Genomic DNA, 13308 nt, shown 5'->3' with positions numbered 1-13308 from the left:
TAATAAAAAAGTATGGACAAAAAATTGATTTGTATTTAACATATAACAACATTTACTATTCTAACTTGCAAACTACATATCATGAGAGAAGTGTTTTGTGTAGTTTAGATAAATTAAGAGAAAATTGAAAACCACTGTAAAGATTTTAAAACTTTGTTAAACAACTGTAACTTTCGAGCTAGTAGCCTGGCACATTGCCAATGGAAAATTGTAGTAAGCTGCTAGGCTTTTAATGACGATACTCCATGATATTGCGTCAGCATTGTTGTCCAGCTGCAGTTATTCTAATAATAGCTATAGTCGGAATGCAGACAGACATACGACATACACACAAACATACTTTGAGAAATATATATATATAGATGTGATTCGAATAAAACTAAAAGCTGTGCACTAACTACAGTAGAAGCATTTGCTATCTTTGCCAGAATATCATGGCTTACTTGCCACTAACCATGAAAAATGGTCTCACATTTGGTACATTGTTAAGTGAAGTTTTATAGCTGTCAGATGAGTCAGGAGTATTTTAAAAATAAGCAATAGCAGCCATAATCATAATTATCACAAAACCCGACAATGATTAAATTAAACAAAAAGTTTCAATATCACCCAATCATCATTTTTTACTCACTCTTTTTAAATGTCATGTTACAAGCTTTATGTTTTTAAGGGCCAGACAAATTTAATAAACGGATTTTAAGCTGATACATGTGTTGTGTAGTAAAACCAAAAGTTAATTATAGAGTTCTATAAGATACATTGCTAATTTAAAATCCATTGCAACAGCTTAAGGTCTAATGATACTGCCTATTCTAAAGATGATCAGACAACTCCAATATAACTATCAGCTTTCAATATTGGCACTGTTCAATTGCCTTTGTGGAATAATGCCATATGTTATGACCAATTTACAAAAAAGAATGAACAAAATTTTAATGAAAGTCCTAAAACATTTTCACAAAAATAGATGTGAAAAAATATTATAAAAAATATCAGTGCATACGCTTTTACATTTTCTCTATAAAGTTTAAATTAATAAAAATATGTATTTTGAAAAGTTCATTCAAACTTGAAATTAAATTTATTTTTTTTAGTTAAAAGTTGTTGTTTAAAAAATTTAGTTGAGACAATATTCTCAGTAGTTATAACAGATTAAATTCTGAAAATTTATACTATATACTTTTAGGAAGTGAAAGCTCAACACAGGTGACTGTTATCCATCCAGAAGAAGAGATTCTCACCATATACTATCAGCAACCTCCTACTCAGAGATCTGTGCTGCTATTTATAAATAAAGAACTAAACAGCTTTAATGTTTCTGTTGAGAGTTCACAGCGGAGTGTCGCAACAGTATCGGTGAGCATAGCAAATTTTTGCTTGCAGGACCATTTTGTTCATCTCATAGATGCTACGTCGATATTTCAGCAAGTAACTGGTTGGGTATCAGTCAGAGGTAGGCTTCTTTTTCTATGCATTAGTCAACGGAGCCTATAATTTATTTAGTGTTTTGTTGGCAAAAACATTTTTGCCAAACTAAATGGTTGTCTCTTATGAGACTTTCCTAGCTATTGACTCAATGGTGTCGCTTGAGTGAGGCTTACAAACCCTTGAATTGAATCTCTCTTTGACTTTTAGGAGATGGGCAAGGTACTTATTCTGCTGAAATAGCTTGTTTTTGTGGCTGCAGAACCTGAAAATATAATTAATAATAAACATCACATTTTGCAGGAGCAAGTTACTGTCACTTCATGTCAAGGAAAGACCTACCATAATGTCACAGAATATGAAGGTCACATGCTATCGGCGAGTGGAAATGAAAGCATTCAAGAATTAGGAACCTGTTACAACCTGTCATTCTATTGTAAGTAAAACAGCAGCACTTCAAATATGCTGGCGCCAATGCTGAAATGATGATGTAATACATGTACATTAGCATTCCATTACACTGCCTTTTGCAGTATAATACTACTAGAATGTACAACATGCTAGTGAGAATAAAGTACAAATGTAAATGCAGCCAAATCTGATGGACCTTTTCTGAAGATGTATTTATACCTGCACTGAAAAGAAGTTTTTCATAGTAAATGCCATTCTGCAAGAGTTTCCAAAAGTTAGAACTTGTTTTAAAAATACTTCTCACGATTCATGACATGAACAATATGCCCAGGAATCTAGACAAAAATTTCGGAAAGTATTTCAATGGTTACTTGCTTTTACTTGCAATAAATCTTGCATAGGTAAGACAGTCTAATGTAGGTTATTTGTAGTCTCAGAATCTTATGCTATGTAGACAATTGTCAACACAAATGCACAGAAGCCCTAAAGTTTCTGTAGGAACTGCTTTAATAAAATGACCAGGATCAAACCAAAAGAGTATTAGATGAACCATAGCATGTGTTCTACTAAATGAAGCCTGAACTGTTTAATAGGTACCTCAGTCTATCTGGGTTACTCAACTTTGAATTTCTCGGCTTCCCTGGACAACAGCACCGAAGTCTTTGATGTTGGTAACATCAGACTTCGAACGATAAGATCACACCGCCCTGTGGACACAGCATACGACATTTCTCTTATGATATTGGTGAGTCAAGTAGCTCATTGAGGAGCCGTACAAGCGTTTACTATTGTTGATCTGATTGGTAGGATGTTTTAAAATTAAAATTGACAAAACGCGATCAGAAGAAGAATATGTGTGAAATGATGTTACTCATTGCTATCATTGCTGTAGTTGGTATCGTTGCTATAGTTGATATCATTGCTATAAATGACACCATTGCTATGGTTGCATGTTCAAGTTACAGCGTTGCGAGTCTCTACTCTGTTGGTTTCTGTAGAACTGAAGACATAACAATCACACTTTCGCTTGATCCGAGGGTTTTAATTGTGATCAAGTTTTTTAATTTAATCTTAAAGCATTCTAGCAGTCAGATCACCCTGAGCATCACAGACGATCGCAAATGATAGAAAAACATTAATAATTGTTAATAAACTCTACTAACATTTTGCGCAAGTTCATCGTGAGGTTGGTTCAACCAACTAAAGGTGAAACCATTACAATTAAAGACTCCAACTCATCAAATCATGACCAAACTAAGAGGAATATCTAGGTTGATGGCTCAATCAAAGAGTCTTCAACCTGAAAATTGATTGTTTCACAAAGGGAGAGTTTGTTGTCCCCATTTTTGTCTGACGGAACACAATTTATTTCTAAAATTACAAAGAAGATCTATCTACCTCTGATCATAGCTCATTTCACTAAGTGCAAATGCAATTAGCTTGAAATACATGTACTTATAGGGCATGTAGTACCTTTACCTCCCAGGCGTAGTCATACTCATTGGAGTTACAAATTTCTCAGGAGAGAAGCTTTGAGATGACAAGAGCGAGTTATTCATCAAAGAGTAGCTTAGTGAGATCATTCTCATGCAACTCTGTCACCATATGAGTGCTCACTTCTGTACTGTGCGGAAGTCATCAAGGGACCACTTTTTGTTTTTTTTATGGTTCACGGTTTTAATGTAGTTGTTCAACCACAGGCCATTTTGTACTGGATGGCTAAAAAAGGCTTTCGTATTTATTATAAAAGCCTCTAATAAAAAAACTTTATTTTTGGGCTGTACTTTTTTACAGTGCATAAGTCAAATTACTTTGTAGCTTTAACTATCTTTTTTATCCAATTTCATGAGTAAATTTTATAACCTAATTTATAACCATAATTTATCTACAAATTCAATTTTATTTTTGATTGGTCTGGTAGTTGATATCAGTTGACACTAGTCTGTGACTAGTAGTGTAAAAAAAGCCAGAGACTCATCTGCTATCTCGAAGAAATTAAGTTAAAAAGGGATCTCTGAATTCTGGGAGTTAGGTGTATCGAAACTCGATGATTTTTGACTTAAATTTTCTGTGGCAGCTACAAAGTTGTTTCACGTTTGGCGCTTGTCAGGCTGCAAATTCTTGTTCACAACCTGACGAGTGCCAAGCGTGAAACAACGTTGTAGCTGATGTGAGAAAGTTGTAGTCAAAAACCTATACATATACATATGCATGCGTATATGCATATAAGCTCTACTGATATGGTCTTTTGCATATGTTACCTTACATATAAATGTCATGATTAGGCTCCGCCTCACTTCAAGCTGGGTCCCCTTGTCCCCTCACTCCAAGCTGGGTCCCCTTGTCCCCTCACTAGCAGTCTGGCCATACTGAATCAAGTCTAGCCAGAACAAGCCGAGCATTGGCCCGGACACAAGGCCCGCTGGCCCTCACCACAGTAGCTACGAGCTGCTAATAGCTACTAATAGTTACTACTATTTTCAATTTACCTACAACCTACCTACTATATACACGTATATACACATTTAACTGCTTGTTTAATCTTCGATCGTTGCTTTTGTACAGATCGTGCTGATAAAAATAGCAACTGGAAATGATCTAGACTTTGAAACCATCAAATCACACTTGAAGAAGCCCAAAGCCCCTTTTGTTGCTTTTGTTTCACAGTTTACCATAATGCCTCTGGTAAGTTTGTAAAGTTTGCTCAGTGTGTTCCCTCCTTTAAAGCATTAAGAATGGTCTTCATCATTGTACCTATTATGATGTTAAAATTTCGAGACGTTCACTTTAGTTCAACCATTAATATTAAAAGACAGTCTACTACCAACCATAACCTGTAGAATCTGTAAGCATTTAGAAATCGGTTGACTCACATTTTCACTGTTTAGCAACATTTTTAAATAATACCCAGTTGCTTTTGTAGATGTACTATTAATAACAAACATTACTATAATATAGTAATGTTTGTTATTAGTATTACATCTAAAAGTAAAAAGTAAGCAAGCTAAAAGTAAACATATTACGTTTACTTTTAGCATAAAACTTAGTTGATGAAGCTACAGTTGTTGATAGCTATTTGTTCACAGTTTTTTTGTGCGAGCTCATGCTGATACAGAAAGTTTTTTTAAACACATTTCAATAAGATAATTTGATATATTTAGCTCATTTATGTAGCTCGTCATCAGTCTCAAAAGTGAAACAAAATATTTTTTTACAGTAAAAAAAACTTAGTATTTGATTAGCATGATGCTGAGTGCCAGAGGTTGTTTACGTATCAAAACTAAGTTATATATTTAGCAATTTAATGGCTTATGTTTGCCAGGTCTCATATGGAATCATATGGGTGATGGGATTTACTGGTGCCAAAGCACTTGGATTCTTTGTTCTCGGCTGCTCTCCAGGAGGTGGACACAGCAATATGTATTCAAAACTGTTCAATGCAGATCTATCCCTCAGTGCAACAATGACGACACTGAATACCTTTGCGAGTCTCGGTAATACATCTGAACATACACTCTATTATTAGATAGTCTCGGTATTACATCTAAACATACACTCTGTTACTAAATAGTCTCGGTATTACATCTGAACATACACATTGTTAATAGATAGTCTCGGTATTACATCTGAACACACACTCTATTATTATATAGTCTCGGTATTACATCGGAACATACACTCTGTTACTAAATAGTCTGGGTATTACATCTGAATACACACTCTATTATTATATAGTCTCGGTATTACATCTGAACACACACTCTGATATTAGATAGTCTCGGTATTACATCTGAATACACACTCTATTATTATATAGTCTCGGTATTACATCGGAACATACACTCTGTTACTAGATAGTCTCGGTATTACACCTGAACATACACATTGTTAATAGATAGTCTCGGTATTACATCTGAACATACACATTGTTAATAGATAGTCTCGGTATTACATCTGAACACACACTCTATTATTAGATAGCCTCGTATTACATCTGAACACACACTCTATTATTAGATAGTCTCGGTCTTATATTTGAATACACACTCTATTATTAGATAGTCTTGGTATTACATCTGAACACACACTCTGATATTAGATAGTTTTGGTATTACATCTGAACACACACTCTGATATTAGATAGTTTTGGTATTACATCTGAGCACACACTCTGATATTAGATAGTCTCGGTATTACATCTGAACACACACTCTGATATTAGATAGTTTCGGTATTATATATTACATCTAAACGTAGATATTACATCTAAATGTAAAATCTCTGCCATTTTGTAGTCAGAGTTGAATGATTGCAAAATTTGGTGTTGCAGCCTATTAAAAATATATTTTTGTTGTAAATCAGTTTTTCAAGATAGGAGCAATGCTAAAACTGTTTAGTAATTCATCCAAAAACAGGTAAAACGACCATAATTAAAAAAAATTTTCCTTTCTTAGGAGCGCTGCCAGCCTGGCTGTACACTCTTGGACTAACCATCCCAGCAGACGATGGAATGGGGAGAATTAAAATCCCGTTTCTAGGAATTTTGAGGTCTCTGATCACTATCATATTACCACTTACTGTTGGCGCCTTAATAAGATTTAAGTTTCCAAAAGTTGCCAACCTTCTAAGAAAATGGCTGAAGGTAAGTATAAAAGCTGTAAGTTATAAAATAGACTGGTTCTTTGCGTATTTTAAGACTGCTTTCAGCTCAAGGCAATAATGAGAAGAGTTGTTCTTCCTTTCAGCTTGATCCAACTACTCAAAGTAAACTTGCACAACATTTTATTAGATTTTATCAGAAAGCATCGATGTTTTTCTATCATTTGCGACCGTTTTTAATGTTTAGAATAATTTTACTGCCAAGATATTTTAAGATTAAAGTTGATGAAATTTGTTCGCAGTGACAACGCCCAGATCAAGCAAAAGTGTGGTTATCAGACTATAATTGCAGAGAGGCGTAGAGACGCATAATGCTGTAACTTGAAGACAATAGCTCATATCAACCGTAGCAATGATAGCAACTCGTGACATCATTTTGTACTTATTTTTAATTTGAGTGTTTCAACCACATTCCAATTTTATTGATTTTAATTTTCTATTAAAATTGAACAAAGGGTTCTTACGCAGGAAAAATAAGTTTATATTTGGCAATTTAATGGCATAATTTAATGACAGCCAGAACTTTGAAACATTTTGGCTGTCAGACCTGCTCAAACATCAAAAACAATCACAAATGATAGAAACATGATGAATTTTGCGCAAATTCATTTTTAACAGTAGTTCAGATCCTAAACTAAATTAAAAAATGATTTATCGTTCAAAAAGTCTCATATGAAATATTGAGCCGAAGTTTATAGTATTTCATGTGAAATTTTAAGCTGACGTTTTAGTTTTTTTTATATTAAAAATCCCTTTTATGTAGACCAACATGCTTCTGTTTAACCAAATTCCCATTATTAGGCTAGAGTGAAATGATTACAGGGAGACACTAACAAAGGCTACTATTCCCTTCTATCAGTATGCATATTTTGTTGCAGGTCCTGTTCGTGTTGATCATTGTATATTTCTACACATTTGGTCTCTATGTCAACATTTACACATTCTATGGCTGGAATGCTAGAGTTGTGGTGGCTGCATGCATCTTGCCATATGGAGGATATATCTTAGGCGCCCTGTTGGCATGGATTTTACGGTTTGATTGGAAACTCATAAAGGTAGGTGGCCAAATCAAATTAGATATTTCACTGTTCTGCTTTTCTGACTCACAGATCTCCTCTTCTTGATTAATATAACTTTTTTTATTTTTATTGAAGATTGAAGGTTTATTGAATGCACTCAAAATACAGCACATATATTTTTATGATGAATTTACTAAATCGGATATAATATATTTTTTGTTTATTCCAAATGAAATTTTTTTTATAAAATTGCTGCTAAAATAAGCTATGTATTTCTATTGTTCATTCTTCTTTTTGCCTTTTCTATCAGAAATAATAGAAAATAAAAATTTGCAAAAATATTCTAAAGCTTCGGGAAGCAGCCGATTAGACCTGTTGGTTAAAGAGTTGGGAGGATTAAACTGGTTCAACACTCACACTTAACGATCTCTTTCTTTCCTTTTCTTTGCTCTACTTGGTTAGAGCTCAGTCTAATAAGTTTAATGCCATTGGTCTAAGTTCCATGTAGGTAAAAATTTTATTCATATTGGTAATTCCATGTACAACATCTTGGGAATCAGTGAAAGCTGGCACAATTAAAACGACTGCTATTTTTAACAAGAAAATTAAAGGCTTTGATATCCATGCTGATTTATATCATTCTTAGAACTTACCATTGATTCAAAATTCACCTTTTTTAATGACAGATCTGTGAGTCGTCATCAATGTATCTCGAATGAAGCTGTCTTTAGAAAAGAAAGAATTACGCAAAACTTGAAGTCTGTCCAAAGAGGACCACTCATTTTGACAAATCAAATATGCATAAGTTATTTCCAATTCGTTAATTATGAGAGCTTATAGACGGGAAGAAAAGCGGTAGCTATAATTTTAAAATGAAAAATGGTAATAAAGAAAAATGATATTCGTAACTGTCATTCAGTTTGTTAGTCAATTGTATCATAATAACTTAGTACTTTATGTCTAGTGTATGTCTTATGTATTACAGACGATCTCAATTGAAACCGGTGCACAGAACGTAATGATCTCCTTGTTGGTTGTGAAGTCGATAGCCAGACAGCCTGACAGCGATTTGTCAATAATACTGCCAATAGCCTCTGTTCTCATAGCATCTTGGGCATTCTACATAGCCCTGCCTGTATACTTCATCTGGAACAGATTTATTAAGGTTGTTAAACATATTTATTTAATTCTAAATGTTTTGCTGCTTCAATAATTCATTTGGATGGAAGCATATTACACTGAGAGTAAACAACTCCTTATATCCTATTTTAGCTATAAGTTGACATGACCAATGTTAAAGATGAACTTACACAAATTTCTACAAGATTTTATCAGAACGTATCAGTATTCTATTATTTGCAGTTGTTTTTTTGCTTGTGGTGACTTGATTGCCAGGATGTCTACAGATAAAAATCAACAAAACTTGATCAAGGTTAAAGTGCTCAGAAGCGAAACCCGTGTGAAATGATGTAACTAGATGATCTCGGTGTTATAGTTGAGATTGGCTATTGCATTCATGTTGCAGCATTACTCACTTCTATTCTGTCAGTCTCTTTACAACTATAGGCATCATAATCACACTTTCGCTGGATCTGAGTGTTTTAACTGAGATCAAGTTTTGTCAAATTAATCTTGAAACATGCTGGCCGTCACATCAACTCAAAAATCAAAAAAGCAAATCGTAGAATAATACCAAAAACCGCCTGACAAGCTCATCTTTAATAATAAAAAACCTTAAATAAACCTTTTGTTTTAGTTTTGATTATAAAAAAAGCTGAATGGTAGTGACGGCTTGAGTAAAAGCAAAGTAAATTCAGAGTCTAAATAAGTTAAACTGACTACTTCACATCAATTATTGTTTTTAGAAAAAACCTAAGAAGGATCTTGAAGCAAACAAACAAAAAAAGTATGAACAAGAATCTGGTAGGAAGGTAATCACCAAGAACGAGAAAAGTTCTAAAAGTCAGCAGAGTAGTACTGGTGAAACTGAAACCGAAAGTTCAACTGGTAGCGAGGGAGGAGAGTACTTGGATTCTGCACAGACCTCTGAGAGTGAAGATGGAAAAACATCAATCAGTTTAGAAAGTGAATGGAGCACTAAGAGTCGTCAGACTCCATCCACAACCAATGAAGATTGTTCAAAAAGTGAAAACCTTACAGTGAGCTCTATAGATTCAAATGAATTAGAAATTGATCGGAAGATAAATTCTAAAACCGACATCATGCATAGCCAAGGTGAAAGATGTCAAGGAAAAGAGGAAGATCATTCAAACACTTGTGATGAAAAATATTTGAATGCCCAAAACAACTGTTTGGAAGAGTGTAAAACCGACGATGTAGATCAAAAAGCTGATACAACTTTTCAGTTCATTGCAGATACAGAAACTCAACAAGGTCTGAAACCTACTATATGCATCAATTATGAACAAGATTTACCACTGAAATGTGAACTTTGTGATGAAAAATATACAAAAAGTGATGACAAATCTCAAAATAAACTGATGTTAAAAAAGAAGAAAAACACAGACAGCAAGTCAAGCACAACAAATGAGGATCTACCAGATAATGAGGAGAACAAAAAATGGCAGGGGGAACCGAGTGCAGTAAAGGAGCAGAAGCCAAAAGAAGAGCAAAAAACAAGAAGTTCTCCAGACACAGGATTGGAAGTGAATGTGAAAGGTAACCAGAGTACAACAACTGAAGGGGGTGCAGAGAAGAATCAAATTACTAAAAGTTATCAGATACTAGAAGCTGAAGAAAGAGTAGGTAGAGGACAAAGTATGAATTGTGAGCAATTCACAAGGTGTGAACAAAATTTAAACAATATACAAAGCACTGGAAATGACAAAAGCGCAAAAAGCTTGTTTAGAATAGTATATGAGCACAACGCTGAGCAAAAAACAAAAATGGATCAGAGCACAAAAAGTGAGCTAATGACAGGAAGCGAACAGCAAACATCAAGTGAACAGAAAACAGCAAGTAAACAAAGCACAGGAAGTGAACAGAGCACAGAAAGTGAACAGACCACAGGAAGTGAACAGGGCACAGGAAGTGAACAGAGCACAGGAAGTAAACAGAGCACAGGAAGTGAACAGAACACAGGAAGTAAGCAGAGCACAGGAAGTGAACAGAACACAGGAAGTAAGCAGAGCACAGGAAGTGAACAGAGCACAGGAAGTGAACAGACCACAGTAAGTGAACAGAGCACAGGAAGTGAACAGAGCACAAGAAGTAAACAGAGCACAGGAAGTGAACAGAACACAAGAAGTAAGCAGAGTACAGGAGGTGAACAGAACACAGGAAGTAAGCAGAGCACAGGAAGTGAACAGAGCACAGGAAGTGAACAGACAGCAGGAAGTGAACAGAGCACAGGAAGTGAACAGAGCACAGGAAGTAAACAGAGCACAGGAAGTGAACAGAACACAGGAAGTAAGCAGAGCACAGGAAGTGAACAGAACACAGAAAGTAAGCAGAGCACAGGAAGTAAACAGAGCGCCCAGAGTGAAAAGCGCACAGGAAGTGAGGAAAGCGCAGAAAGCAAGCAAAGCTCAATTGTCTATTGCTTAAAAGATGACCAGAACATAAACAAAATGGAGACTACAAAAAGTGTTTCTCCTGTCAAAAGTGAACAGGCGTCACAAAGTTATGAGAATGCTGAAAATGAACCAAACACTAAAGACGTAAGGACTATAAAACATGAACAAAACCAAAAAATAGAACCCATTTTGCAAAGAGAACAGAATTCAATAAGCCAACCGAATGGAAAAGAACACCAGGCTGCCATAATTCTTAACCAAGAAGCAAGTATTGGGAGTTGTGCAAGGAGGGCATCGAGCAAAGATGATGAACATGACTCAAAGCATGAGGAAGCAATTACAGAACTTTAAGGCAGCCAATTATAGCTCTGGGCAATTAGGAATAACTCCTAATTGGCTCGCACTATGAAAAATAAATAGGAACAAGCATTTAATATCAAATCTTCTCTCAATTTAAGAGAAAAGGTAAATCTTGAAATAGCTAGTTTAATATATTTTCTTTCTTAAATCTCATTCACATCCACGTTGTTTTTTGAGACTAAGTATTTGACTGACACAATACAGATTTAAACTACAAGCTGCTTTTAAAAGATATTTTCAAGAAATAATGTATAAGTGCATGTATGTCTTTGAAAAGACTTGAAATACCTAGCATGAAAACAATAGAGTGCTCAGTAATTACTGTGAGAACATTGATAACTTTTGTAATATAACTCCATAAGAATAAGTTACTAACAATATTAATTATTTATTATTCTAAAATACTTGTACGCAGCCTAAACTTTGGATGTTTATTTAAGTTAAACTTGTCAATAAATAATGAAAACATTTATATTTTGTTGTCACTATTTGATTTGCTAACTTGAATTAGAAATATTAGTAAATCAATCTGTTTAGCAACTATTGTATTAGCAATGTGAATTTTATTATAACATGATTTTTAATTATACACGCTGCCACCATAATGACTATCTGATACTCGGACTCTTTTCTCAGATTAATTTCTGCCTGTTGTCAATGCAGATGAAGCCCAGTAAGCCATTTTAGAAAAGTCGAAATGGATCTTCACTTTGTCGTTATAATTTAATTTACTTTATTACGGCAAACTCATAATTAGGCTTTTATTTGGACTGGTTACTTATAACCGGAGACCTGTTTAGACATATCTGCAACAGCTCTTGGCAGCCATTTGAAGATGCAGCTGTGTCTTGCATTGTTAAATCAGACAGCACCAGTGCAATTGATCATAGCTTATAAAATACAAAGGTCTACAATAGGCCCAAAATTAGAGGCAAACTGAAAAGGGGAGTTGAATCAAACTGAGTTGAGTCAATTTCTGCTGATCCTAATTGAGTTGATTTGAATTCAGCAAAATTTGAGTCGGCTTGAATTGAACTAAGTTTAATTGATTTTTGTTGAGTCAAAATGAGTTGAGTTGAGACAAATTGATTTAAGAAAAACCAGTTAAAATTAAATTTTTTAAAACTCATTTGAAGAACATCTAAATTATTTTAATCAGGAATCAGTTTATCACAGTTTGCAGTTCACAGTTTTCACAGTTCATATTAGTTTGTTATAGTTTATAAGTAGTTTGTCATGGTTACATCAGAGATTTAGTGCAAATACACGAAAAAGACAATTTACTGTCCTTATAAGTATCTGTTTGAATAACTAAAGCAACCCAATGCTAATATACAATGTGTTATTACTGCACCATTTTCTTTTTCCCGAATATTTTAAGAAGTTTTCTTCAATATGCAATAAAATCTGTTCATGAAAAATGGTTTGGGGTGCAATTTTATCGCAATCAATTTTTGAGTGACAAAGGCTAAATAATACAAGTGTATGGCACGCTGTTGTTCATACATACATACCAAATAAAAAAATCATCTGTAGATACATCTTTACCATGACTTCTATAGGTGCTTATTTACCATAACTCGCCCAGGTGTGTCTTCTGTAAACCATGGAGTGAACTTATTTTGTTTCATTCAATATAATAGTTTCCACTCACTAGTACAACAATAATGTAGTCTCTAGAATCTAAAGAATGACTCGCTACAAATACAATGCTGTCGTTACCGTTGTAATTTAATAGGCATACATGGTAGCAGACTTATTTAGCTTTTTACTCCGTCAACTTCACAGCTTTTTATTGATGAGGTAATGCAACTGAAATTCATAGATTATTGTTATATTTGGTTTTCTGCCAATGAAATAAATAATATAAAAAATATATTAATTAAAAATCAGGATCC

At 34.3% G+C, this 13308-nt stretch overlaps 1 protein-coding gene across 1 annotated transcript; it reads left to right on the top strand.

Annotated features, from left to right (window-relative positions):
• The first annotated feature begins 455 nt into the window (after positions 1-455).
• Positions 456-12026, top strand: LOC137402808 (dentin sialophosphoprotein-like). Its single transcript, XM_068089315.1, has 11 exons — positions 456-477; positions 1187-1356; positions 1636-1647; positions 1729-1861; positions 2430-2581; positions 4402-4521; positions 5159-5330; positions 6291-6478; positions 7374-7550; positions 8500-8679; positions 9380-12026. The coding sequence occupies exons 1-11, from the start codon at positions 456-458 to the stop codon at positions 11399-11401; spliced, it is 3348 nt and encodes a 1115-aa protein (XP_067945416.1). The 3' UTR covers positions 11402-12026.
• The last annotated feature ends 1282 nt before the right edge of the window (positions 12027-13308 follow it).

The sequence above is a fragment of the Watersipora subatra genome, chromosome 8, assembly GCF_963576615.1.
Source record: "Watersipora subatra chromosome 8, tzWatSuba1.1, whole genome shotgun sequence".
Classification (NCBI taxonomy): domain Eukaryota; kingdom Metazoa; phylum Bryozoa; class Gymnolaemata; order Cheilostomatida; family Watersiporidae; genus Watersipora; species Watersipora subatra.
This window is presented reverse-complemented; position numbering and strand designations above follow the sequence as displayed.

Excerpts from the sequence above, each read along its gene's own strand:
- LOC137402808 (XM_068089315.1), top strand. The coding sequence starts at position 456 with ATGAAAAATGGTCTCACATTTG. Across the intron at positions 6,479-7,373 it reads TTCTAAGAAAATGGCTGAAG|GTCCTGTTCGTGTTGATCAT; the intron begins GTAAGTATAAAA and ends ATTTTGTTGCAG. Across the intron at positions 8,680-9,379 it reads TCTGGAACAGATTTATTAAG|AAAAAACCTAAGAAGGATCT; the intron begins GTTGTTAAACAT and ends TATTGTTTTTAG.